The sequence below is a fragment of the Oncorhynchus mykiss genome, chromosome 11, assembly GCF_013265735.2.
Source record: "Oncorhynchus mykiss isolate Arlee chromosome 11, USDA_OmykA_1.1, whole genome shotgun sequence".
Taxonomy (NCBI): Eukaryota; Metazoa; Chordata; class Actinopteri; order Salmoniformes; family Salmonidae; genus Oncorhynchus; species Oncorhynchus mykiss.
The window spans coordinates 73069047-73096774 of NC_048575.1; the positions used below are offsets into that span (position 1 = coordinate 73069047).

The 27728-nt window shown below is 42.0% G+C and overlaps 1 protein-coding gene across 1 annotated transcript; it reads right to left on the reverse strand.

The window, feature by feature from the left end:
* Nucleotides 1-285: 285 nt before the first annotated feature.
* Nucleotides 286-25783, reverse strand: LOC110536368 (kelch-like protein 20). The gene is made up of 8 exons (XM_021622117.2): nt 25530-25783; nt 25013-25170; nt 22953-23136; nt 21693-21836; nt 21072-21205; nt 10404-10615; nt 10022-10128; nt 286-786 (listed from the first exon to the last, which is right to left on the reverse strand). The coding sequence occupies exons 1-8, from the start codon at nt 25550-25552 to the stop codon at nt 672-674; spliced, it is 1077 nt and encodes a 358-aa protein (XP_021477792.1). The 5' UTR covers nt 25553-25783; the 3' UTR covers nt 286-671.
* Between the last annotated feature and the right edge of the window lie 1945 nt (nt 25784-27728).

Here is a 27728-nt window from a genome sequence, read left to right on the forward strand (position 1 = left end):
CACGTGGGCACAACCAATGAGGAGATGGCACATGTGTATATGCTTCTATAAACCAATGAGAAGATGGGAGAGGCAGGACTTGCACCGCATTCAGCGACTCAAATAGAACTTACTTCTATTTTAGCGCTTTCCAATGCAGGCGCTTGTTGGCGTGCACGAGCAGTGTTGGTGCAATGATTGAATAGCATGCACTGTATGTGTACATTTATTTTTGCGACGTGAGTGGTGTGGTCAGCATGTAAGGCATAACATTTCTTAAAGAATCAGTGCATCATTAATAATAATGACAATTGAACAGGTAAATAGGTATGCTTAGATAACCTATGCATAAAAATATACTTTATTTATTTTATTATTATTTTTTTTACGTAGAATTAGGCATAATGATTATGGCTCTAGATTGCAGGTATAAGCTATTTTAGGTGTTTAAAAAATGATAAATGTTCCAACCTGGACAACGCCACCTCTAAAATAATGGGTGCTTGACACTCCTGGTCCATAGTTTCATTTCTTAGGAAAGACTTCCGGGTTAAATAAAAGTTAAATAAATAGCCATACATGTTTACATAGTATACGGGGAATTACAGTACTATTTCAACATGGACATACACAGTATACAAATCTATATCATAAATCCATATGCTGTTGTCCATCAACAATATAATCTCCAGTTACAGGCTGTAACTGTGTTTGATCTTCAACATGGCAATGTGGCCTCCTGGATGCTTGGTCTTCAACATGGCAATGTGGCCTCCTGGATGCTTGGTCTTCATGCTCCCAAAGTGTCTGCAAACAGATCACGGAGAAGAACATATTATTTTCTGAAATTAATACCCACAGAATACCCAAAGAAATTCGATTGGACTAAATACCTAAAAAATACATGAGAGTCATCTCTTTCATAAGAACTCAGCTGGCGATGAGCCTAAGACGAGACTGTGAGAGTAGACTATGCAAGCACCACATTCTTTCATGACAGTTCCAGTGCACAACTACAAAAACATTTGGAGTAGTTGGTGATTTGGGTACATTGTGGTCACAACGGGGCATGTTAACAGCGACAGGAACCCCAATAAAAAATGGTCTTGAGGTAGAGGCATTATTAGAAGCATGTCAGTTACCCAGTAAATGAACAGTGGTGAAATGTGAAGCTCATACTAGTTGTATAGATAAAATCGCCATAGGTAATCGTAAAGCAGAGGGAATGGCTAAGGCAGCTGCCTTGGTGAGAGAAAGTGTTAGAGAACCACATGTAAATATTGCAGATTCCTTACAATGAGAAATTGACTAAATTTGCCACAGGAAAACACATTTTGGGTTGAAGATTCTAGGAGAAATGCCAGGGGAATGGATTCTAAAAGGTAACACATTTAAATTATATGGCCAAACCCTCCTTGCAAACTCAGAATTCTTTGTTTTCTTTAGTTTTTTTAAATCATGAGACATTTTATGTGGTTTTATTTTTAAATAAATTAACTTTTTTATAATTTTTCTTATTCTGGAATGGAATTCTAGAATAGATGAAAGGGTGAAGGGGTCACAAATAATTAGTATAGGAGTTACCTAACCTAAAATGAACTGGGATCACGAGGAATTGGTATAGGGGTTACCTAACCTAAAATTAACTTTTAATTATTTTATGTGGTGTGGTGGTTATGGAGAATCAGGGGAAAAGGAGACCAGTGAATCGTTAGACTCGGTGGAGAGATACTGTTGCCGTGTTGTGTGAGTTATTAGATGGGGTCTTTTCAATTCAGTTAAATTGGGTATGCAAGAGAATGGAAATGATTTGAAGAGGTATTTAAATGGTTTCCAAAGGACAGGGAATGAAAGGGAGAGGAAACATTTGAATGGTGTCGAAAGCCCTGTATACAAAAAAAATCCTAATGAGGAATGATCAACCTCATTAGAAATTAATGGAACAGGGGGATTTAATTATAAAATTCATGAGAAACACCATTCTCTATCCAAATTGTGCCATTACCTTAGGAGATTAATATTATTTCCGTAGGGAGTTATAAGAGTTGTAATTCTAAGTTGATAAATTTTTTAAATTAGTTTATTTTGATTTAACAGGTTTTTGAATCACGGGTTTGGAAAGGGAAAATCACCAGTTCCCTGAGGTCCTGGTCTTTGTGGTACTTATACAGTGGTACTGTGTTCAGGCTGCTAATAGAAAGGAACATATGTTAATAAGGGATGACAGTTACTTCAAATGGACTGTGATATATGTCTTGCTGATTTTATGTTGTGTTTTTGTTTTGATACAAATTTCACCAGATTAGGATCCTGGGGTGGGAATTCTGCGAGGGGTTAGGGTGCTAACTTCATTATCTGGTAACTCTTCCGAGAGGTCGCCAGTAGAATAAGAAAATGGTTTTACCAGTAACAGTATGTTATGCTTTTTGACATTTGTCTTAGAGATGTTAGTAAGAAAAGGTTAATGTAATAATTTGTCATAAAGACCATGTTTGTCTGAATAATTTGGTAGGAATAATTTGACCACAGACAGTGTGTGTAAACCTCAAAACACTCCCTAACTGGCTGAAGAAAGAGCTACAAAGGCATGCAATGAGAGACAGTGTCTTTTGCCACTGATATCTGAGTCTGAGCCAATATTTATCTGGCCGAGAGTCTCCAGGAACTTACCTCTAAGTGTCATCCTGAAGGGAGGTGGTTTGGTAGGGGAATGACTGGATGATAGCTTGGGACAAACATTAATGTTTTTTTTTGTTCTCTTTTGTTTTACCCTGTATTCAGAATGTTTATGTTACATCACATCAATGAGTTGTGCTAAGTTATTAACCTCTCTTTTATTACTATAAAAATCTAACTTTCATTAAATCACACATGCAAGATAGCAAATTAAAGCTACACTTGCTGTGAATCCAGCCAACATTGTTGTGAATCCAGGGTTTCGCCTGCTAAATAAGTTCTGTTATACTCACAGACATGATTCAAACAGTTTTAGAACAGTTTTCTATCCAGATCTACTAATAATATGCACATCTTATCTTCTGGGGATGAGTAGCAGGCAGTTGAATTTGGGCATGCATTTCATCCGGATGTGAAAATACTGCACCCTGTCACCAAGAAGTTAATTAAACATACACTTTGTTTCTATTTTCTTTTCAAGTCAATATGTCTTAAGGTTTGGTGGAACATGAGGGTGTTCATTGTTCCAGAGGAGGGAATGATGTACAGTGACTAACCGATTTGAGAATGTGTTAATATGTTTATAACTGTCGAAAATGCATTAGGAGTATAGTGTGTTATGGTATAGATGTAATGATAGAGGAGTATCATTCCCAGACACTGTATATTGTTACAGGAGATAGCTCATAGGAGAGGGAGGACAGCTAACTGTACACAATATGGGGATTTAGTTGAACATTACACATACCCAGATCATGGTGAGAGTAGAAGAGATAGTGGTGGCATTTCAGACAATATGGTAAACTTTCAGGACACCTGTGACTCAGAGTTTTGTTAGGTTGGATATTATTCCCAACTCATTCATGTTTCTCCAATATTTAACAGCCGGCAAACATTTGAAAGATTACATGCAGGAGGTATTCTCATGGCAGGCGCTGTAGGGACAGTAACTGAAGGAGCTGTAAGGACAGTAACTGAAGGAGCTGCAGGGACAGTAACTGAAGGAGCTGTAGGGACAGTAACTGATGGAGCTTTAGGGACAGTAACTGAAGGAGCTGTAGGGACAGTAACTGAAGGAGCTGTAGGGACAGTAACTGATGGAGCTGTAGGGACAGTAACTGAAAGAGCTGTAGGGACAGTAACTGATGGAGCTGTAGGGACAGTAACTGAAGGAGCTGTAGGGACAGTAACTGATGGAGCTGTAGGGACAGTAACTGATGGAGCTGTAGGGACAGTAACTGATGGAGCTGTAGGGACAGTAACTGAAGGAGCTGTAGGGACAGTAACTGAAGGAGTAGTAGGGACAGTAACTGATGGAGCTGTAGGGACAGTAACTGATGGAGCTGTAGGCACAGTAACTGAAAGAGCTGTAGGGACAGTAACTGAAGGAGCTGTAGGGACAGTAACTGAAGGAGCTGTAGGGACAGTAAATGATGGAGCTGTAGGGACAGTAACTGAAGGAGCTGTAGGGACAGTAACTGAAAGAGCTGTAGGGACAGTAACTGATGGAGCTGTAGGGACAGTAACTGAAGGAGCTGTATGGACAGTAACTGAAGGAGTAGTAGGGACAGTAACTGAAGAAGCTGTAGGGACAGTAACTGAAGGAGCTGTAGGGACACTAACTGAAGGAGCTGTAGGGACAGTAACTGAAGGAGCTGTAGGGACAGTAACTGATGGAGCTGTAGGGAAAGTAACTGAAGGAGCTGTAGGGACAGTAACTGATGGAGCTGTAGGGACAGTAACTGAAGGAGCTGTAGGGACAGTAACTGATGGAGCTGTAGGGACAGTAACTGAAGGAGCTGTAGGGACAGTAACTGAAGGAGCTGTAGGGACAGTAACAGAAGGAGCTGTAGGGACAGTAACTGATGGAGCTGTAGGGACAGTAACTGATGGGGCTGTAGGGACTGTAACTGATGGAGCTGTAGGGACAGTAACTGATGGAGCTGCAGGGACAATAACTGAAGGAGCTGTAGGGACAGTAACTGAAGGAGCTGTAGGGACAGTAACTGATGGAGCTGTAGGGACAGTAACTGATGGAGCTGTAGGGACAGTAACTGAAAGAGCTGTAGGGACAGTAACTGAAGGAGCAGTAGGGACAGTAACTGAAGGAGCTGTAGGGACAGTAACTGAAGGAGCTGTAGGGACAGTAACTGAAGGAGCTGTAGGGACAGTAACTGAAGGAGCTGTAGGGACAGTAAATGATGGAGCTGTAGGGACAGTAACTGAAGGAGCTGTAGGGACAGTAACTGAAAGAGCTGTAGGGACAGTAACTGATGGAGCTGTAGGGACAGTAACTGAAGGAGCTGTATGGACAGTAACTGAAGGAGTAGTAGGGACAGTAACTGAAGAAGCTGTAGGGACAGTAACTGAAGGAGCTGTAGGGACACTAACTGAAGGAGCTGTAGGGACAGTAACTGAAGGAGCTGTAGGGACAGTAACTGATGGAGCTGTAGGGAAAGTAACTGAAGGAGCTGTAGGGACAGTAACTGATGGAGCTGTAGGGACAGTAACTGAAGGAGCTGTAGGGACAGTAACTGATGGAGCTGTAGGGACAGTAACTGAAGGAGCTGTAGGGACAGTAACTGAAGGAGCTGTAGGGACAGTAACAGAAGGAGCTGTAGGGACAGTAACTGATGGAGCTGTAGGGACAGTAACTGATGGAGCTGTAGGGACTGTAACTGATGGAGCTGTAGGGACAGTAACTGATGGAGCTGCAGGGACAATAACTGAAGGAGCTGTAGGGACAGTAACTGAAGGAGCTGTAGGGAAAGTAACTGATGGAGCTGTAGGGACAGTAACTGATGGAGCTGTAGGGACAGTAACTGAAAGAGCTGTAGGGACAGTAACTGAAGGAGCAGTAGGGACAGTAACTGAAGGAGCTGTAGGGACAGTAACTGAAGGAGCTGTAGGGACAGTAACTGAAGGAGCTGTTGGGACAGTAATTGAAGGAGCTGTAGGGACAGTAACTGAAGGAGCTGTAGGGACAGTAGCTGAAGGAGCTGTAGGGACAGTAACTGAAGGAGCTGTAGGGACAGTAACTGAAAGAGCTGTAGGGACAGTAACTGAAGGAGCTGTAGGGACAGTAACTGATGGAGCTGTAGGGACAGTAACTGAAGGAGCTGTAGGGACAGTAACTGAAGGAGCTGTAGGGACAGTAACTGATGGAGCTGTAGGGACAGTAACTGAAGGAACTGTAGGGACAGTAACTGAAGGAGCTGTAGGGACAGTAACTGAAGGAGCTGTAGGGACAGTAACTGAAGGAGCATTAGGGACAGTAACTGATGGAGCTGTAGGGATAGTAACTGAAGGAGCTGTAGGGACAGTAACTGAAGGAGCTGTAGGGACAGTAACTGAAGGAGCTGTAGGGATAGTAACAGAAGGAGCTGTAGGGACAGTAACTGATGGAGCTGTAGGGACAGTAACTGATGGAGCTGTAGGGACAGTAACTGAAGGAGCTGTAGGGACAGTAACTGATGGAGCTGTAGGGACAGTAACTGATGGAGCTGTAGGGACAGTAACTGAAGGAGCTGTAGGGACAGTAACTGATGGAGCTGTAGGGACAGTAACTGATGGAGCTGTAGGGACAGTAACTGAAATAGCTGTAGGGACAGTAACTGAAGGAGCTGTAGGGACAGTAACTGAAGGAGCTGTAGGGACAGTAACTGATGGAGCTGTAGGGACAGTAACTGATGGAGCTGTAGGGACAGTAACTGATGGAGCTGTAGGGACAGTAACTGAAGGAGCTGTAGGGACAGTAACTTAAGGAGCATTAGGGACAGTAACTGATGGAGCTGTAGGGACAGTAACTGAAGGAGCTGTAGGGACAGTAACTGAAGGAGCTGTAGGGACAGTAACTGAAGGAGCTGTAGGGATAGTAACAGAAGGAGCTGTAGGGACAGTAACTGATGGAGCTGTAGGGACAGTAACTGATGGAGCTGTAGGGACAGTAACTGAAGGAGCTGTAGGGACAGTAACTGATGGAGCTGTAGGGACAGTAACTGAAGGAGCTGTAGGGACAGTAACTGAAGGAGCTGTAGGGACAGTAACTGATGGAGCTGTAGGGACAGTAACTGATGGAGCTGTAGGGACAGTAACTGAAATAGCTGTAGGGACAGTAACTGAAGGAGCTGTAGGGACAGTAACTGAAGGAGCTGTAGGGACAGTAACTGATGGAGCTGTAGGGACAGTAACTGATGGAGCTGTAGGGACAGTAACTGATGGAGCTGTAGGGACAGTAACTGAAGGAGCTGTAGGGACAGTAACTGAAGGAGCTGTAGGGACAGTAACTGATGGAGCTGTAGGGACAGTAACTGATGGAGCTGTAGGGACAGTAACTGAAAGAGCTGTAGGGACAGTAACTGAAGGAGCTGTAGGGACAGTAACTGATGGAGCTGTAGGGACAGTAACTGAAGGAGATGTAGGGACAGTAACTGATGGAGCTGTAGGGACAGTAACTGAAGGAGCTGTAGGGACAGTAACTGAAGGAGCTGTAGGGACAGTAACTGAAGGAGCTGTAGGGACAGTAACTGATGGAGCTGTAGGGACAGTAACTGATGGAGCTGTAGGCACAGTAACTGAAAGAGCTGTAGGGACAGTAACTGAAGCAGCTGTAGGGACAGTAACTGAAGGAGCTGTAGGGACAGTAAATGATGGAGCTGTAGGGACAGTAACTGAATGAGCTGTAGGGACAGTAACTGAAGGAGCTGTAGGGACATTAACTGATGGAGCTGTAGGGACAGTAACTGAAGGAGCTGTATGGACAGTAACTGAAGGAGTAGTATGGACAGTAACTGAAGAAGCTGTAGGGACAGTAACTGAAGGAGCTGTAGGGACAGTAACTGAAGGAGCTGTAGGGACAGTAACAGATGGAGCTGTAGGGACAGTAACTGAAGGAGCTGTAGGGACAGTAACTGATGGAGCTGTAGGGACAGTAACTGAAGGAGCTGTAGGGACAGTAACTGATGGAGCTGTAGGGACAGTAACTGAAGGAGCTGTAGGGACAGTAACTGAAGGAGCTGTAGGGACAGTAACTGAAGGAGCTGTAGGGACAGTAACAGAAGGAGCTGTAGGGACAGTAACTGATGGAGCTGTAGGGACAGTAACTGATGGAGCTGTAGGGACTGTAACTGAAGGAGCTGTAGGGACAGTAACTGATGGAGCTGTAGGGACAGTAACTGAAGGAGCTGTAGGGACAGTAACTGAAGGAGCTGTAGGAACAGTAACTGATGGAGCTGTAGGGACAGTAACTGATGGAGCTGTAGGGACAGTAACTGAAAGAGCTGTAGGGACAGTAACTGAAGGAACTGTAGGGACAGTAACTGAAGGAGCTGTAGGGACAGTAACTGAAAGAGCTGTAGGGACAGTAACTGAAGGAGCTGTAGGGACAGTAACTGAAGGAGCTGTAGGGACAGTAACTGAAGGAGCTGTAGGGACAGTAACTGAAGGAGCTGTTGGGACAGTAACTGAAGGAGCTGTAGGGACACTAACTGATGGAGCTGTAGGGACAGTAACTGAGGAGCAGTACAAGTAGCGAAGGATGCTATATTGATAGCATGGAATTGGACTACTGAGCAAATGAGGGGTATTGTGAGACTATAGTCATGGGCCATGTTGGATGTAGCAGTGGTTACTTTAGTAGCATTGTTAGGATATCAGTTTGAGGACGCATGCCACATGGATTGGTAACTGGGGGACAGGGGATGCGGTTATTCAAATGTCACAAAATATGTTGTCAGGAAATGACCCATGTGTTGCAGTGTGTATATCCTCAGGTGAAAGCGGAGATATAACCAAGGGCACAGGCTGAATTCTGGAGATTGAGTGTACATCAAGAGACACCAGGCGGGGGTGTTGGGACAGTGTTGGTTTGGGACACACACTACTCCGTACAGTACCTGCAGCAGTAAAGATAGTCATGTCTCTCCTTGGGGAGGTGGGGCATAGTTCTCACGGGAAGTGAGGTCCACCATGACAGACGAAGTGGAGAGAGAGAGAGAGACTAGATTCCATCATAAGACATACCGATGGGTTGGGTCTGGGTGCTACTATAAACATCATAGTTGGATCACTGGTTAGCTGCTTTACTGGTTAATGCATCATATGATAGAGGATAGAGGGGTAAATGTACTCTGAACAAAATGTTGTAGGCATTGATGTGAAAGCATATACAGTGCTGAGTTACCTCAAGAGGATGTAATGTGGATTAGGGATAAGCACTTGCATATCAGATGATGTTCCTGTCAGGTTAAATGGAGGAGATGGGGAACAAAGAGAAAATGACATGACTTGGGAACACCTCTCGGAACCTGGGGCCTAAAGAGGAAGTCTGGGCGAAAGCATGACAAAGTTTTTTTGAGCTTTCAATTTTGTGGAACCCAGCAGGAATGTATCCGGGAGGCATAGGTGAAGAGAGAGTGGGAATTGTCATGGTCTCAGACTTTGGTTTTCATGGACATATAATTATGCATAGCTTATCACATTGTTAATACTGTTATGTTTTGTGTGTCTTTTTGTTGCTTTCCAAGTCTTGTGCTATTACTTTCTTAGGAACCAGAAGGGGGAAGTGGAGAAACTAAAAGATGCTCCATCTGACATAGAACGAGACCACAGATTCAGCTGGAATGGCATTTTGTTGTGTGTAGATGTTGATGGTAGAAGGAAATAAAATTGTGTGATCATAGTACAGAGGCCTTAAGTCTCTGAATTTGTAAACCTTGCAGTGAATGTTTGTTCATTGTTTGTTCCATTTGTTAGTTTGTTTACTTCATGTTTTATAATCATTTGTTAGTTTTTAAAAATGTATGTTTTATTATCATTGTTTATAATTTATTAGTAAATTCAAAGTATATATACATTTAACATTAGGATGCTATTGTTCAAGAGGAGGGACTGTTGGATTCGACATTTTGAACATTGAGATATTAAATAAATGATAGAAGAAGCGTATAATATGAGGAGTGAAAGAGACTGGGTTTTATGTCCGAAGTTAATGGTTCTCTGTAGAAAGACAGATGGCTTTGGAATGTGAAGTGTGGACGGGAGGAGAGCTGTTGATATAGGGGAGACAGATGGACATCTGTGGATTAGGTGAAGGAGGGGTTGAGGTCAGGTTGTGAAGTCAGATCCCTTGAAGGGAGTAATAAGGGTTTAGTATCCTGTTACTATTATCCTGTAGAACCATAAAATGTAAAGATTGGAGAGAAGGGGGAGTCTTAAGTGGGATATACACTGTATATATCTGTGATTGGAGAAATGTTGGGTGTCTGAATTACAGCTCTACAGAACCTTTGGGAATAATTCAACTTGGTTAAAGCTTCTCTAGTGTCCGTGAGTTATTTACTATGAAAAATAAGAACCTAACACATACCTCCATGTATTTGAGTCATGGTTATAGACTTCTATTGTTTTCAGATTGGTGATGCCATCAGATCCTCCCACAGCCAACAACGACCCGTTGAACACCACCAGAGACATCTGAAAGAGGGGGATAGGAGAGGAGTGACAGTGACAGAGCTGTTATGAAAGGTTGACTCTGCAAGATGATATCATAAAAACAATGGACATCTTCCTACATGCAGATATCGACATTAAAAGTAACCATATCTAACTAGAGTTGCATTACTTGCTCTTTGAAAGGCTGTGTGTTATCAGCCAATTATGTCAGTCTCTGGAGATTTGGTTGATGTTGATGTGGGAAGTGATCTGACCAATAGGGTGGCCAGAAAGGGTGTACGTGACCAATCACTTGCTTTGTTTCTCTTGCATCTCATGCGTTTGACGGGGGTCCAACTCAGAGTGTCTGGATCAAACTTCTCTGCAGCGCTGAGCTCCAGGTTGAGTTCATCTCTTCCTCCGGCCACGAACAGACGTCCCAGGTACACACAGCAGCCCGCGTTCTCTCTAGGGGTCATCATGGGGGTGCACGCATACCACATCCCATCCAAGGGATTGAATCGCTCCACTGGGGATCACAGAACACAGACAGGTCACAAACAGACTCAGGTCACATACAGATACAGAAAACCAAATACACTGTGAAACAAACATACTGTAGAATTACATAATTTACTCACATCACAAAACAGACACAGAGTACGGAACAGAAGGTCCACGAAAAAAACACAGAGTACGGAACAGAAGATCCATAAAACAAACACAGACTACGGAACAGAAGATCCACAAAACAGCCGCAGTCCATGGAACAGACAGACTACAGAACAGAAGTTCCACGAGACAGATAGACCACGAAACAGACACAGAGTACGGAACAGAAGGTCCACGAAACAAACACAGAGTACGGAACAGAAGATCCATAAAACAAACACAGAGTACGGAACAGAAGATCCATAAAACAAACACAGAGTACGGAACAGAAGATCCATAAAACAAACACAGAGTACGGAACAGAAGATCCATAAAACAAACACAGAGTACGGAACAGAAGATCCATAAAACAAACACAGACTACGGAACAGAAGGTCCACGAAACAAACACAGAGTACGGAACAGAAGATCCATAAAACAAACACAGAGTACGGAACAGAAGATCCATAAAACAAACACAGAGTACGGAACAGAAGATCCATAAAACAAACACAGAGTACGGAACAGAAGATCCATAAAACAACCACAGACTACGGAACAGAAGATCCATAAAACAAACACAGACTACGGAACAGAAGATCCATAAAACAAACACAGACTACGGAACAGAAGATCCATAAAACAACCACAGACTACGGAACAGAAGATCCATAAAACAACCACAGACTACGGAACAGAAGATCCATAAAACAAACACAGACTACGGAACAGAAGATCCATAAAACAACCACAGACTACGGAACAGAAGATCCATAAAACAACCACAGACTACGGAACAGAAGATCCATAAAACAACCACAGACTACGGAACAGAAGATCCATAAAACGACCACAGACTATGGAACAGACGTTCCACGAGACAGATAGACCACGAAACAGACACAGGGGGGAAATACAGAGTTATATTTTGTTGTTGTGGTTTTCTATTTCTATTGTGGTTTTCTACATGTGATTCTGGTAATCCCACTGAAATATTATATATTTAACTTGGCAAGTCAGTTAAGAACAAATTCTTATTTTAAATGACTGCCTAAGAACAGTGGGTTAACTGCCTAGGAACAGTTAACTGTTAAGGGGTAGAACGACAGATTTGTACCTTTTCAGCTTGGGGATTTGAACTTGCAACCTTTGGGTTACTAGTCCAACACTCTAACCACTAGGGTACCCTGTCGCCCCTTACAGAATTTCCACATGGGCGAGGATATTGGACATTTTATAAAAGCCTACTTGACTTTTTTTCGACATAACATAGGTACAGAAGATCCCCTTATTGTACGGGAGTCTTTTAAATGTGCCTTTAGAGGCTATGCAATTCAGTACTCATCTATAAAACAAAAGCAATTTAGATCAAAAGAGTCCATATTAACAAAGGAAATTGATGGACTAACTGTACAGATAGACAGCAATAAAAACTGTACTATAGAGGCACATAATTAGTTAGAGGAAAAACAAAAATAAATGGAGGAACTTATTCAAGAAAGATCCAGTGTAATATATTACAAAAATAATGCTGGATGGAATATGGGGAAAAATGCACCAAATTATTTTTCAATCTTCAAAATAGAAACGCTACCAAAACAAATGTATTGAAACTTGTTACAAATGATGGAGTCACAAATGATTCACCGAATGATATTTTGAAAGAGTTAGTAAAGTACTTTAAGAATATGTCTCCTCCATCTCCACTAACAGAATTACAGAGTTACACATGGAGTAAAACAAGCATACAGTCAATAATACAGTAGAAAAATATGTCTATTTATGATGTGAGCAAATGAGGTGAGATAAGGGAGGTAAAGGCAAAAAAAAGGCCATGGTGGTGAAGTAAATACAATATAGCAAGTAAAACACTGGAATGGTAGATTTGCAGTGGAAGAATGTGCAAAGTAGAAATACAAATAATGGGGTGCAAAGGAGCAAAATAAATACAGTAGGGAAAGAGGTAGTTGTTTGGGCTAAATTATAGATGGGCTATGTACAGGTGCAGTAATCTGTGAGCTGCTCTGACAGCTGGTGCTTAAAGCTAGTGAGGGAGATAAGTGTTTACAGTTTCAGAGATTTTTGTAGTTTGTTCCAGTCATTGACAGCAGAGACCTGGAAGGAGAGGCGGCCAAAGGAAGAATTGGTTTTGGAGGTGAGATATACCTGCTGGAGTGCGTGCTACAGGTGGGTGCTACTATGGTGACCAGCGAGATGAGATAAGGGGGGACTTTACCTAGCAGGGTCTTGTCAATGACCTGGAGCCTGTGGGTTTTACGACGAGTATGAAGCGAGGGCCAGCCAACGAGAGCGTACAGGTGATGGGTTGTATATGGTGCTTTGGTGACAAAACGGATGGCACTGTGATAGACTGCATCCAATTTAGGGTATTGGAGGCTATTTTGTAAATGACATCGCCCAAGTCGAGGATAGGTAGGATGGTCAGTTTTACAAGGGTATGTTTGGCAGCATGAGAGAAGGCAGCTTTTTTGCGAAATAGGAAGCCAATTCTAGATTTTACTTTGGATTGGAGATGTTTGATGTGAGTCTGGAAGAGAGTTTACAGTCTAGCCAGACACCTAGATATTTGTAGTTGTCCACATATTCTTAGTCAGAACGGTCCAGAGTAGTGATGCTGGACGGGGGGGCAGGTACAGGCAGCGATCGGTTGAAGAGCATGCATTTAGTTTTACTTGTATTTAAGAGCAGTTGGAGGCCACGGAAGGAGAGTTGTATGGCATTGAAGCTTGTCTGGAGGGTTGTTAACACAGTGTCCAAAGAAGGGCCAGAAGTATACAGAATGGTGTCATTTGCGTAGAGGTGGATCAGAGACTCACCAGCAGCAAGAGCGACATCATTGATGTATACAGAGAAGAGAGTCGGCCCAAGAATTGAACCCTGTGGCACCCCCATAGAGACTGCCAGAGGCCCGGACAACAGGGCCTCCGATTTGACACACCAGGCGAGGCAATCATTTGAGAAACCAAGGCTATCGAGTCTGCCGATGAGGATGTGGTGATTGACAGAGTCGAAAGCCTCGGCCAGGTCGATGAATACGGCTGCACAGTATTGTTTCTTATCGATGGCGGTTAAGATATATTTTAGGACCTTGAGCATAGCTGAGGTGCACCCATGACCAGCTCTGAAACCAGATTGCATTGTGGAGAAGGTGTGGTGGGATTCGAAATGGTCGGAAATCTGCTTGTTGACTTGGCTTTCAAAGACCTTAGAAAGGCAGTGTAGGATAGATATAGGTCTGTAGCAGTTTGGGTCAAGAGTGTCCCCCCCCCCTTTGAAGAGGGGGATGACCGCAGCTGCTTTCCAATCTTTTGGAATCTCAGACGACACGAAAGAGAGGTTGAACAGGCTAGTACTAGGGGTTGCAACAATTTTAGCAGATAATTTTAGAAAGAAAGGGTCCAGATTGTCTATCCCGACTGAGTTGTAGGGGTCCAGATTTTGCAGCTCTTTCAGAACATCAGCTGACTGGATTTGGGAGAAAGAGAAATGGGGAAGGCTTGGGCGAGTTGCTGTGGGAGGTACAGTGTTGTTGACCGGGGTAGGGGTAGCCAGGTGGAAAGCATGGCCAGCCGTAGAAAAATGCTTATTGAAATTCTCAATTATAGTGGATTTATCGGTGGTGAGTTTCCTATCCTCAGTGCAGTGATGCTTGGCACATGGAATTGAATGCTTGGTAATGCTTAAATGATCAGCGTAATTAAAATTAAATTCTTGCCACATGGAATAAAAAAGGTATTGTCAGATATTATTAATCCTAATCAGACAGGTTTTTTACATGGACAATACATTGGAGATAATATAAGACAAGTACTAGAAACAATAGAATACTATGAAATATCAGGTACAGCAGGCCTGGTTTTCATAGCTGATTTTGAAAAGGATTTTGAAAAAGTATGACTGGAGTTTAAATATAAATGCCTAGAATATTTCAATTTTTGAGAATCTCTTCTAAAATGGGTTAAAGTTATGCATAGTAACCCTACGTGTTAAATAGTAAATAATGGCTACATCTCAGAAAGTTTTAAACTGTCAAGAGGATTTAAACAAGGTTGTCCACTATCGGCATATCTATTTAGTAATGCCATCGAAATGTAAACTGTTAAAATTATATCCAACAATAATATTAAAGGATTAGAAATCCGTGACTTAAAATCAAAGGTGTCATTGTACGCTGATGATTCATTTTTCTTTTAAAACCACAATTAGAATCCCTCCACAGCCTCATAGTGGACCTAGATACTTTTGCTATCCTCTCTGGACTAAAACCAAATTATGATAAGTGTCACTATATTACGTGTTGGATCACAAAAAAATACAACTTTTACATTACCGTGTATTTTACCAATAAAATGGTCTGACAGGGATGTGGACATACTCGGTATACACATCCCGAAAGAAAGACTTGATCTCACTCCAATACATTTTTATAGAAATGTAACAAATATAGATAAGATCCTGCTACCATGGAAAGTAAAATACCTGTCTATTTGTGCAAAAAACTCCCTGATTAACTCTTTAGTCATACCACAGTTTACATATTTGCTTGTGGTTTTGCCGAACACCTAAGTGACCTGCTTTTTAAATTATATGAACAAAAAATATTCAGTTTTATTTGTAATGGCAAGCCAGACAAAATTAAAAGGGCCTATTTATATAACGAACATGAGTTTGAAGGGCAGAAATGATTAAATATTAAAGCACTAGACTTCTCACTAAAGTCATCAGCCATACAGAAGTTCTATTGATATCTGAAATGGTTCTCTAGTAAATTGGTAGGAAAGTCTCACCCCATGTTCAAGATTGGCCTTTTTCCATTTATTCAGATTACAACTGCTCACTTTCGGTTGTTTGAAAACAAAAAAATCTCCAAAATATCATTATTTTAAAAAGCCTTAGAAAGTTGGTTGCAATTTCAGTTTAATCCACCTGAAAAGACAGAACAAATAATACAACAATTCTTGTGGTTAAACTCAAATGTACTAAATGATAAAAAAATATATTAATATAATATAATATTTTCGATAAAATGTTTAAAAAAAGGACAATTTTTGTGAATGATATCATAAATAGGACTGGTGGAGTTATGTCAAACATGCAGCTAACACAGACATATGGAAATGTCTGCTTACAACAAACTAGTTGCAGCATTACCACAAAAACGGAAGAGGCGAGTAGTACGGGGAAAAGTGAGGAACTTGTCTGCCAGCCTTGCATTAAATACCATAAATGGTTAAAGAAAATTGTGATAAATAAAAACATATACCAATTTAATTTAGAGACCAAAAAATGTACCGTTGTGCATTGCAAAATAGTTGGGAAGAGATTTTCAATGTACCTATTCCATGGCGCATGGTTTATGAATTGACACGCAAAACAACACTGGATTCAAAACATAGATTTGTTAAATTTAAATTATTATACAAAAATCTTGCAACCAATATAATGTAATATATATATGGGGGATACAATCTTCCCAGCTCTGCAGATTTTGCTGTGAGGAGGCAGAGTCATTAGATAATTTATTTGGTACTGTCCATATGTAGCTCATTTTTGGTCACAGGTCCAGGAATGGCTGAAGAGTTGCATAATTGACCTGTAACTAATGCTACAGATAGCAATACTTGGTGATTCGAAAAGTCATAGTCAATCAATCAATAATATAATAATTATTTTAGCAAAAATGTTTATCTTTAATCTACAATCTGTAGAGGCTATGGGAATAGAAAGGTTCCGTACTTTTCTGAAGCATCACAGCACAGTTGAAAAATAAATGGCAAATAGAAACCCAAAATGAATGGCGTTAAGAGATAGATGGGAGGGGTTGAATGGAGCTGAAGGGTGGGAGTAATAACAACAAGATAACCAATGTATAACATACGGGGTCTGTAAAATGCATATAGGTCAGAAATGTTGTGAAATAGCACAGTTGCAAATATAAATCAAACTGGATGGACATCAGAAATAGAGTAAGGACTAAAAACAAACAAAATATAACTATTGTAAAACAGATTGTGTCTGTAAAATGTGTATAATATGTATACAGAAGGTAGAAGCCTAAGTGTTATTGTTTATTAGTGACTCCAATTGGGGGAGGGGTGTTAGGGTTTGCAGGGAATAATAAAGTTATATTCTAAAACATGTATGTACATATGTATATGAATGTATGTATATACTTATATATGTATGAATGGTTATGTATACATATATACAGTAGTAGTCGGAAGTTTACATCCACTTAGGTTGGAGTCAATAAAACTTGTTTTTCATCCACTCCACACATTTCTTGTTAAGAAACTAAAGTCTTGGCAAGTCGGTTAGGACATCTACTTTGTGCATGATACAAGTAATTTTTCCAACAATTGTTGACAGACACATTATTTCACTTATAATTCACTGTATCACAATTCCAGTGGGTCAGAAGTTTACATACACCAAATTGAATGTGCCTTTAAACAGCTTGGAAAATTACAGAAAATTATGTCATGGCTTTAGAAGCTTCTGATAATTGACATAATTTGAGTCAATAGGAGATGTACCTGTGGAAGTATTTCAAGGCCTACCTTCAAACTCAGTGCCTCTTTGCTTGACATCATGGGAAAATTAAAAGAAATCAGAAAAAAATTGTGGACCTCCACAAGTCTGGTTCATCTTTGGGAGCAATTTCCAAACACCTGAAGGTACCACATTCATCTGTACAAACAATTGTACACAAGTATAAACACCATGGGAGCACGCAGCTGTCATACCTCTCCTAGAGATGAACATACTTTTGTGCGAAAAGTGCAAATCAATCCCAGAACAACAGCAAAGGACCTTGTGAAGATTCTGGAGGAAATAGGTACAAAAGTATCTATATCGACAGTAAAACAAGTCCTATATCGACATAACCTGAAAGGCTGCTCAGCAAGGAAGAAGCCACTCTTCCAAAACCACCATAAAAAAGCCAGACTATGGTTTGCAACTGGACATGGGAACAAAGATCATACTTTCTGGAGAAATGTCCTCTGGTCTGATGAAACAAAAATTGAACCATAATAACCATCATTATGTTTGGAGGAAAAAGGGGGAGGCTTGCAAGCTGAGGAACACCATCCCAACCATGATGCACGGGGTGGCAGCATCATGTTGTGGGGGTGCTTTGCTGCAGGAGGGACTGGTGCACTTCACAAAATAGATGGCATCATGAGGTAGGACAATTATGTGGATATATTGAAGCAACATCTCAAGACATCAGTCAGGAAGTTAAAGCTTGGTCACAAATGGGTCTTCCAAATGGACAATGACCCCAAGCATACTTCCAAAGTTGTGGCAAAATGGTTTAAGGACACCAAAGTCAAGGTATTGGAGTGGCCATCACAAAGCCCTCACCTCAATCCTTTAGAAAATTTGTGGGCAGAACTGAAAAAGTGTATGCGAGCAAGGAGGCCTACAAACCTGACTCAAATACACCAGCTCTGTCAGGAGGAATGGGCCAGACTTGACCCAACTTATTGTGGGAAGCTTGTGGAAGGCTACCCGAAACATTTGACCCAAGTTAAACAATTTAAAGGCAATGCTACCAAATACTAATTGAGTGCATGTAAGCTTCTGACCCACTGGGAATGTGATGAAAGAATTAAAAGCTGAAATAATGCATTCTCTCTACTATTATTCTGACATTTCACATTCTTAAAATAAAGAGGTGATCCTAACTGACCTAAGACAGGGAATTGTTACTCTGATTAAATATCAGGAACTGGTAAAAACTGAGTTTAAATGTATTTGGCTAAGGTGTATGTAAACTTCTGACTTCAACTGTATATGGATATGTATGTGTATGTATGTGTGTGGCTATATATATTTACCAAAATAATATATGGGGGATTAGAAATTATGCAGACAATTACATTGACGGAAGCAACAATTTTTCTGCAATATTAAAGCTGAATCACCCCTTAAAAATATATAAATAAAAACTGAAATAGAATTACAAACAGGTTTTTGGGTTCTTGCTGTTTACTGTAACCTATGATGTTAGATTTCTGTGTTGTTTCTAGCAAAACCCAGAATGTCAGGGGTTTAAGAAGCTGAAAAGGTTATGAGAATTTTCCAGACTTTCTCTTCTCACAGACTGAAATATGCACTGACAACTGGCTGCACATCATAACCCTCCCGAGTTAAGCTATGGTGGCCCAAGCCAAGTACGTGCTTGTGTGTGTGAGCGTGTGTGTGTGTGTGTGTGTGTGTGTGTGTGTGTGTGTGTGTGTGTGTGAGCTTGTTTGTGTGTGAGCGTGTTTGTGTGTGAGCGTGTTTGTGTGTGAGCGTGTTTGTGTGTGTGCTGTGAGCGTGTGTGTGTGAGTGTGTGTGTGTGCTTGTGTTGGTACCAGACAGAAGGTCACATCATTGTTATGCTTGACCAGAACGGCAACATTTTGTAGAGTTGTTTAAAAATCAAAGAAACCTCAAAATGTAGAGGGTTTATACTTTTTTCTGACCACATGACCTTACCAGGACAAATTCTGGGCCCTCCCTGTAAGATGTCCAGAGATCAGAAGGCCATAGAGCTCTGCAGCACAGACACAGATCAATCATATATTCTGTCCTAATGTGGTACAGGGCAGCAGGGAAATGTGTGGAGAGGTAGCATTTGCTTCAGCACTTTTAAATCACTTTTGTTATGGGTAAAACAAAAATATTGATGCAATATGTTAATTAAAAAGAGGAACAAAGTGCTGATTTGCCTCATGATGTATTCACTCGCGCAAAATTTCTCAGTCCACATCAGAATGCCACTGCAGGCTCTTTGTGTGTCTTAACCAATCAGATTCAGAAACCAAACTACTAGGCGTGCAGCTAGACAATTACTTATCATGGTCGTCTCAAATAACTGAGAGGCGCAGTGGTCTAAGGTACTGCATCTCAGTGCTTGAGGTGTCACTACAGGCACCCTGGTTTGAATCCAGGCTGTATCACAACCGTCTGTGATTGGGAGTCCCATAGGGTGGTGCACAATTGGCCCAGCGTCATCTGGGTTTAGCCCGTGTAGGCTGTCATTGTAAATAAGAACTTGTTCTTAACTGACTTGCCTAGTTAATTTTTTTTTAATAATAATTGAAACAGCATGCATGATCAGAAGGAAAGCTAAATATTTACCGAGAAAGATTCTTAAGCAAACAACCCAAGCATTAATTGGGAGTCAGGTGAACTACTGTTCTATGGTCTGGGTAAATGCAACACAAAGTGACATTAGGAGGCTGCAGATTGCACAGATCAAAGCAGCAAGGTTTTTTTTAAAGGTGGAGATACAGTTCTTCTGTTGTAGTCATGCTCAATTGTCTTGGTTGGTAATCAATCAACAAGATAATTGAAAAAAATATGTTTATTTTATTTAACAATGTACACCATTAAAACGGCCAAACTCTATTCACAACAGTATTCAGTTGGTAAGAGACAGACATTCAGTAAATACCAGGAATAGGTTGTCCACAATCTATCTGTTATCCAGACAGAAAAGATAAATAGGCAAAACAACGTTTAATAAAGAAATTGAGCAATTTATCTGGGCAAACCAAAAAACGTTCAATATATAAATTCAAACAATACTTCAGAACCATTTAAATATAATAAATTGAAAGGTTGTGCGGGACTATAGGTAGATGAAGGAATCAATCTATAATTTCAGACTGTAAGAGTATTTATCTTGTCAATATGTCAGTGTATTATGTCTGTTTGTGTGTTACCAACAAGGACACACACTGGCATTGGCTAACACAATGAAAGCTAACTGGTGGGAAAACACAAGGATGCCTGTAACTTTCTCTCACTTGACTTATCTCCAGCTGATCTTCTCCTCTGAGCTGGAGATCACCCAGCATGCTCTGCTCCACTTCACAGGCCTACAGTTGCATAGGGCAGGACTACACGACGCAAAGATGCGTAAAGAAAGCTCAGCCCTATGAGTTTCATTGTCCAATCATCATGTTGCTTTCTTTGTGTCTCTGTCTGTGTGTAGGAAACCCACCTAGTCCTTCTTTGAAATAGAATTCATATGAACAAGAACAAGGTAGCTGCAGTTTGACAGAGTTGTGTTTTTTCGAACCATGTAACCTGATTAGAAAAACTCTGGTCTAATCATAGCCCATATTAAACCTGAATCATGTCATACCATATAAGGTCCAAAGATGTACCTGGTTAGGTCACCAGATCAGGTAAAACTACAGGCCCCAGAATTATATATATATTGTTTTTGCCACACCACTCTAGGACCTGAGGTGCCACCTCTGATGTCGTACATTTAGTCGGGTACATCTGTTAACTTAACGTGTTATTCAGACCTGTGTTCATGGGTGCGTCGCCATCGCTGCCTCCAATCACGTATAGCTGACCATCCATCACAGCAGCCGTTGCCCCAGAACGCCGGCTCAGCATCGGTGCCTGCTTCGTCCAGCTATTCATTTTGGGATCATATCTGGTAGAATACGAAGAATATACAAACAAAACTAAGATTTTATCAAATATGTTTTCCTTATCTTCCTTCATATTATCACTAGTTAAACAGAGATACCGAAACAAATGTCTAAATAGTTCAATTCTCCATTTCCTCTGTCCGCCACATGTACAAGTGTGCATTGGAAATGTGTTTTTGCATATCCCAACTCTCCCTGAGACACCCTTGGAGAGTGGGGTCACAGCAAGGGTCTGCCATGATCAACGGCGACCCTGGAGCAATCAAGGTTAAGTACCTTTCTCAAGGACATATTGATAGATTTTTCAGCTTTTCGACTACCTGCCACCTGTTAAAAAGCCTATCAAAGGTCAACAGGTCAAACTTGGTTATCTTGCTGTCACCTACGTACAGTATTCAGGTAATTCACAGATAACATCTAAAGAGCATTTTGACATGGACCTTTGTCATGATTCATCTATCTCAACCACTGATGAGAACACGGCCTTACCTCTCAACAGTGTTGGTGCAGACCATGCCGTCGTATCCTCCAAGGGCGTATAGATATCCATCCATCTCCACCAGAGCCACCCCACTGCGGGTGCTGCTCAGTGGGGCCACGTCGTTACTCCAGGTGTTGGTCTCTGGGTTGTACCTGCAAGGGGGAAGGGGGTGGGGGGGTGAAGACACGTCTGGTGAACAAGATTAGGAAGAGGACTATGGATGATTACCTATCATCATCTTTATCAGTGATTACCTATCACCATCTTTATCAGTGATTACCTATCACCATCTTTATTATTGATTACCTATCACCATCTATATCAGTGATTACCTATCACCATCAATATTAATGATTACCTATCACCATCTTTAATCAGTGATTACCTATCACCATCTTTATTATTGATTACCTATCACCATCTATATCAGTGATTACCTATCACTATCAATATTAATGATTACCTATCACCATCAATATTAATGATTTCCTATCACCATCTATCTCTAGCAATGTAATACCTGGAGAATAAAGTGACAATACAAATCATAGATTGAGCATGGCATCAGTTAATTGATTGGAAGGTGATGGAAGGTGATGGTTCTATGTGAAACTATACTGACCCCCAAAAAACATGTGAGCCCTTCACAAAGCCGAGAGTTTGAGACAGTGAGAAGTCTGCCGGGTCAAAGACCAAAGAGGTGATGAGAGCGTGCGATACTGCAGAAGTTGAGAAGTGATGGATATTTCTATGCAACGTAATGCTATCCACACCCCTGACGCCCTACCATGCATAGTCCTCCCTCCCTCCCTACCCACCCCCTACCCCTCACCCCCCCAAACCCCACCATGTAGAGGCCTCCCTCCAGTATCAGCACTCAGCACTGACAGCGCTGGGCCTCAGGGTGCTGATTAAGAGGCCTGTCAGTCTGTCCCCACATCCATCACGGATCCATCATGTCCATCACACCTCAATCCTGGAGATTCCTCTCTGACTGCTTGGACCACCACCCCCACCCCAACCCAGTCCCCCCTGCCTAGACACCCAGCCTCCTCTCCCTAGACCCCCAGCAGTGAATGCCTGTCAGCCCTGAGCCTCTGACCGGACCACCGACAGACACTCACCACTACAACGGCCCATTCACACACTCACCCTGACACACAGTGTGGGATGGATATTTCTCATACAGCACTTTACTGTGACCCTCTGAAATAGGAACTAAAGCTTTACCAACAGTTCTATGGGTAGCCATCTTGAAACACCCTTACCTCTCCACGCTGCTCTTGCACGAGACACCATCGGACCCACCCACCGTGTAGATCTTCCCGGCCAGGCCGTACACGGCCACGTTACCACGGTGATTGATCATGGAGGCCATGTTCTTCCACTCATTCTCCAGGGGACAGAACTGTTCCACCGGGCAGGATGGATCCTGCTTGGTCCAGCCGCCCACTGTAGGTAGAAACAGCCATTGATGTGAAGGTGCAGATGAATAACACCAGTTAAGGAGTTTGTTACTTTATTGACAGGCCTGTATTTATCTGGTACTATTTAGACTCATGACTAGAATAGTAATTTCCTCATGATTGCTCCTCTGATTCTTTGAGATTCATTATTACCAGTAATGTATACAGTATAATTTGGTCTATATTCAATACTACAATTAAGAGGACCACTTACAACCCACTATGCAAAAAAATTGTTGAATCAACGTTGTTTCCACTTAATTTCAACCCAAATCATCAATGTGATGACGTCGAATCAACGTGGAGAACTGATTGGATTTGAAAAAGGTCATCAACGTGAGGGAATTCTATATTTTTCTTCACCCAACTTTTAACCTAAATCTAATGACATGGTGAAATGTTTTGTTGATTTCACGTTGAATTCACGTTAGTTGACAACTCATCCAAATGTAAATCAAAACTAGACGTTGAACTGATGTTTGTGCCCAGTGGGAGGTCTCACTCACTTACTACTACTACAGTGCCTTGCGAAAGTATTCGGCCCCCTTGAACTTTGCGACCTTTTGCCACATTTCAGGCTTTAAACATAAAGATATAAAACTGTATTTTTTTGTGAAGAATCAACAACAAGTGGGACACAATCATGAAGTGGAACGACATTTATTGGATATTTCAAACTTTTTTAACAAATCAAAAACTGAAAAATTGGGCGTGGATATCTAAAGCACTAATTTGCAATCTTTTGCATTCTCAAACAACACTAAGTTTATTTTAGCTCATCATTGACACCCATAATTGGCCGTTCCTTATTCAGACAACTCATATGATCTTTCCCCTCCAAAAATACCAGTCCTTAACGTCTGAGGTTAGGGAGAATTTATGGACATGTCACCCTCCTCTCCCTCAGGAGAGACATGTGACATTAGGAATGAGGTACACAGTGCACTATTCCTCCATGCCAAGGGAGGTTATGAGTGTCTGCACCAACCAAAACACTGTAGATAAAACTATATGCATAAGCTGCAGTGCTTAAAAAAATATTGCAGACTGGAGTTCAGTTTAGAGCGATATGGAGCACAAACTAAAATATAAGTTTGTTATCGCTAAGTCTGTATATTTATTGAATTCAATACATTTCAGCCAGCCCCAGTGAACATACCCACCATTGATTTAATCTAAAGCTATAGAGCAATGGACACCCAACAATCTGCCTTTTGAATGCAATTTCCCCAACATTCACTGAGATTAGTAAATGCTGTGTATGTTGGCTCAAGCGTTTAAACCTTTTAAAGTCAAAAGCAATATTCTGCTTTACCACCTTGGACTAAATCCCATCCTAATTGTTAAACTAAATCTAATAAGTTTTGGCTTGCGCTCATATGAACCAATCTGTGAAACACTCAAATTGCAGACTTGAATTGTCAGGTTGACACAAACATACCTGTAAATATTGCTTGGCATTCACCTTCTCCTTTAGAGATATGTGACGGCATTATACTTAATGTTCGGTATGGTACCTACAACCTACTGTACTGTATGGTACCTACAACCTACTGTACTGTATGGTACCTACAACCTACTGTACTGTATGGTACCTACAACCTACTGTACTGTATGGTACCTACAACCTACTGTACTGTATGGTACCTACAACCTACTGTACTGTATGGTACCTACAACCTACTGTACTGTATGGTACCTACAACCTACTGTACTGTATGGTACCTACAACCTACTGTACTGTATGGTACCTACAACCTACTGTACTGTATGGTACCTACAACCTACTGTACTGTATGGCAGAGTAACTGACCACGTAGGTTGAACAAAGATGAGCAGATCTTTAAGGGGGAGTTACTGACCCATGTACATGACGTCGTTGAACACATCTGTAGGGGGGAGTTGGGATTGTTGTCTACGCAGCGACACGAGGCTTGGGATACCATGGCGACCACTGACCCCTCCTTGTCGGTCTTTGGGGGTCATGCCCTTCTGTGTCTCTTGTTCACCAAGAGCCTCCCTGACACACACACACACACACACACACACACACACAGGATTAGAATGAAAGGTTATGTAATAATTCACATTTACAATTTTCAAATTATCTGGTATTTACAGAGTGTACAATTATTTATAAGGTGCCTCCAAGGGTCAAATATGCACATATTGTGCATATTTCTCAGCTTTCAAAGTGTATCCTGATCTGTGGCATTTTCTTGGACATTATTAACTGCACCGTCATCATTCTGTCTCTCATGCGAAATACATTCTCAAAACACCAATATAAAGATTCAGAAATGCTAAACAGCCGACAGTCATTAATTTACTCCAAACATAAAGCATACACATACTGAACACCACACAACTTCAAATTACCCTTGTTCATTGTACACTCCCATGTTTCCTCAGCTCCCAGGTCAGATCTCCACAACAATATATTTTCTCTTGACACCTTGACAGCTAGTCAAACCTCTCGTTCACAGTCTTGTCTATCTATAGATGTTCACGTCCCAGCACTCTCTTCTGCTTGATGTCTCTCTTCCTGCTGGATACAGATACATGTAACTCATAGAGCCTGAGCCTGCCCCCTCTACCCTGCCCATACACTTTACCAGGCACCAGCTGTGCCATCCTGAGTCCTGACTCATACATCCTGAAAGACTGATATTCTAACCCCTGTCATGCTTCTTTAGAATCCTTACGCTTCTTTAGACTGTATGATTTAGAATGGACCGGATTCCATTACAAAGAACACCGCCAGGAATGTCTCTGTCCAGACTTAGAGGACTTTAAACTTAATGGCGTCATACATACAGTAAGGGGAGATAGATAGATAGATAGATAGATAGATAGATAGATAGATAGATAGATAGATAGATAGATAGATAGATAGATAGATAGATAGATAGATAGATAGATAGATAGATAGATAGAGAGAGAGAGAGAGAGAGAGAGAGAGAGAGAGAGAGAGAGCGAGAGAGAGCGAGAGAGAGAGTGAGAAAAGAGAGAGAGTGAGACAGAGAGAGAGTGAGACAGAGAGAGAGAGTGAGACAGAGAGAAAGAGTGAGACAGAGAGAAAGAGTGAGAGGAGACTGCATGTGTGTCTGTGTGAGAGAATATACTGTCTATTGCCAGAGACTATTGGAGATCTTTTGGCTTCAAAGCACTGGAGTGGTGAAACTCGTGTAGTGATCATATTGCCATGGGGGCATAGAGCTGCTACAGTCTGACCTGACCCTATCAGCTCTCCCACTGAACATCTCACCTTCCTCTCAGCTCCTTCTTAGCCACCACCGATCCCTTTTTCGTTTGTCTGTTTGTTTTGTCTTATTAGTTTCACCTGTGTTCTGTTGTATGATTTAATGAGCTTCCCTATTTTAAGTACGTGTACCCGCCCTTGTTGTGTGCGGGATTGTCTTTATGCTACGTGTGTGCGTTTTAGGTAGAGGTGGATATATTTTCTGGACTTAGCACCCTGTGTTGTTGGGTAGTCACTTTGTTGTCCGCGCCCTGTGTTGTTGGGTAGTCACTTTGTTGTCCGCACCCTGTGTTTGTTGGGTAGGCACTTTGTTGTCCGTGCCCTGTGTTGTTGGGTAGGCACTTTGTTGTCCGCGCCCTGTGTTTTTGGGTAGGCACTTTGTTGTCCGCGCCCTGTGTTGTTGGGTAGGCACTTTGTTGTTCGCGCCCTGTGTTGTTGGGTAGGCACTTTGTTGTCCGCGCCCTGTGTTGTTGGGTAGTCACTTTGTTGTCCGCGCCCTGTGTTGTTGGGTAGGCACTTTGTTGTTCGCGCCCTGTGTTGTTGGGTAGGCACTTTGTTGTCTGCGCCCTGTGTTGTTGGGTAGTCACTTTGTTGTCCGCGCCCTGTGTTGTTGGGTAGTCACTTTGTTGTCCGCGCCCTGTGTTGTTGGGTAGGCACTTTGTTGTCCGCGCCCTGTGTTGTTGGGTAGGCACTTTGTTGTCCGCGCCCTGTGTTGTTGGGTAGGCACTTTGTTGTCCGCGCCCTGTGTTGTTGGGTAGTCACTTTGTTGTCCGCGCCCTGTGTTGTTGGGTAGGCACTTTGTTGTCCGCGCCCTGTGTTGTTGGGTAGGCACTTTGTTGTCCGCGCCCTGTGTTGTTGGGTAGGCACTTTGTTGTCCGCGCCCTGTGTTGTTGGGTAGGCACTTTGTTGTTCGCGCCCTGTGTTGTTGGGTAGTCACTTTGTTGTCCGCGCCCTGTGTTGTTGGGTAGTCACTTTGTTGTCCGCGCCCTGTGTTGTTGGCTAGTCACTTTGTTGTCCGCGCCCTATGTTGTTGGGTAGTCACTTTGTTGTCCGCGCCCTGTGTTGTTGGGTAGTCACTTTGTTGTCCGCGCCCTGTGTTGTTGGGTAGTCACTTTGTTGTCTGCGCCCTGTGTTGTTGGGTAGTCACTTTGTTGTCCGCGCCCTGTGTTGTTGGGTAGTCACTTTGTTGTCCGCGCCCTGTGTTGTTGGGTAGTCACTTTGTTGTCCGCGCCCTGTGTTGTTGGGTAGTCACTTTGTTGTCCGCGCCCTGTGTTGTTGGGTAGGCACTTTGTTGTCCGCGCCCTGTGTTGTTGGGT

Bases quoted from the DNA above. Each gene is read 5' to 3' on its own strand.
- LOC110536368 (XM_021622117.2), bottom strand. From the start codon at position 25,552: ATGGGAGTGTACAATGAACAAGG. The intron at 21,837-22,952 runs GTAAGGGTGTTT...TCCCCCTTGCAG, and splicing joins TGCAAGAGCAGCGTGGAGAG to GTACAACCCAGAGACCAACA. The intron at 10,616-21,071 runs GTCTGAATAACA...TGTGATCCCCAG, and splicing joins CGACGCACCCATGAACACAG to TGGAGCGATTCAATCCCTTG.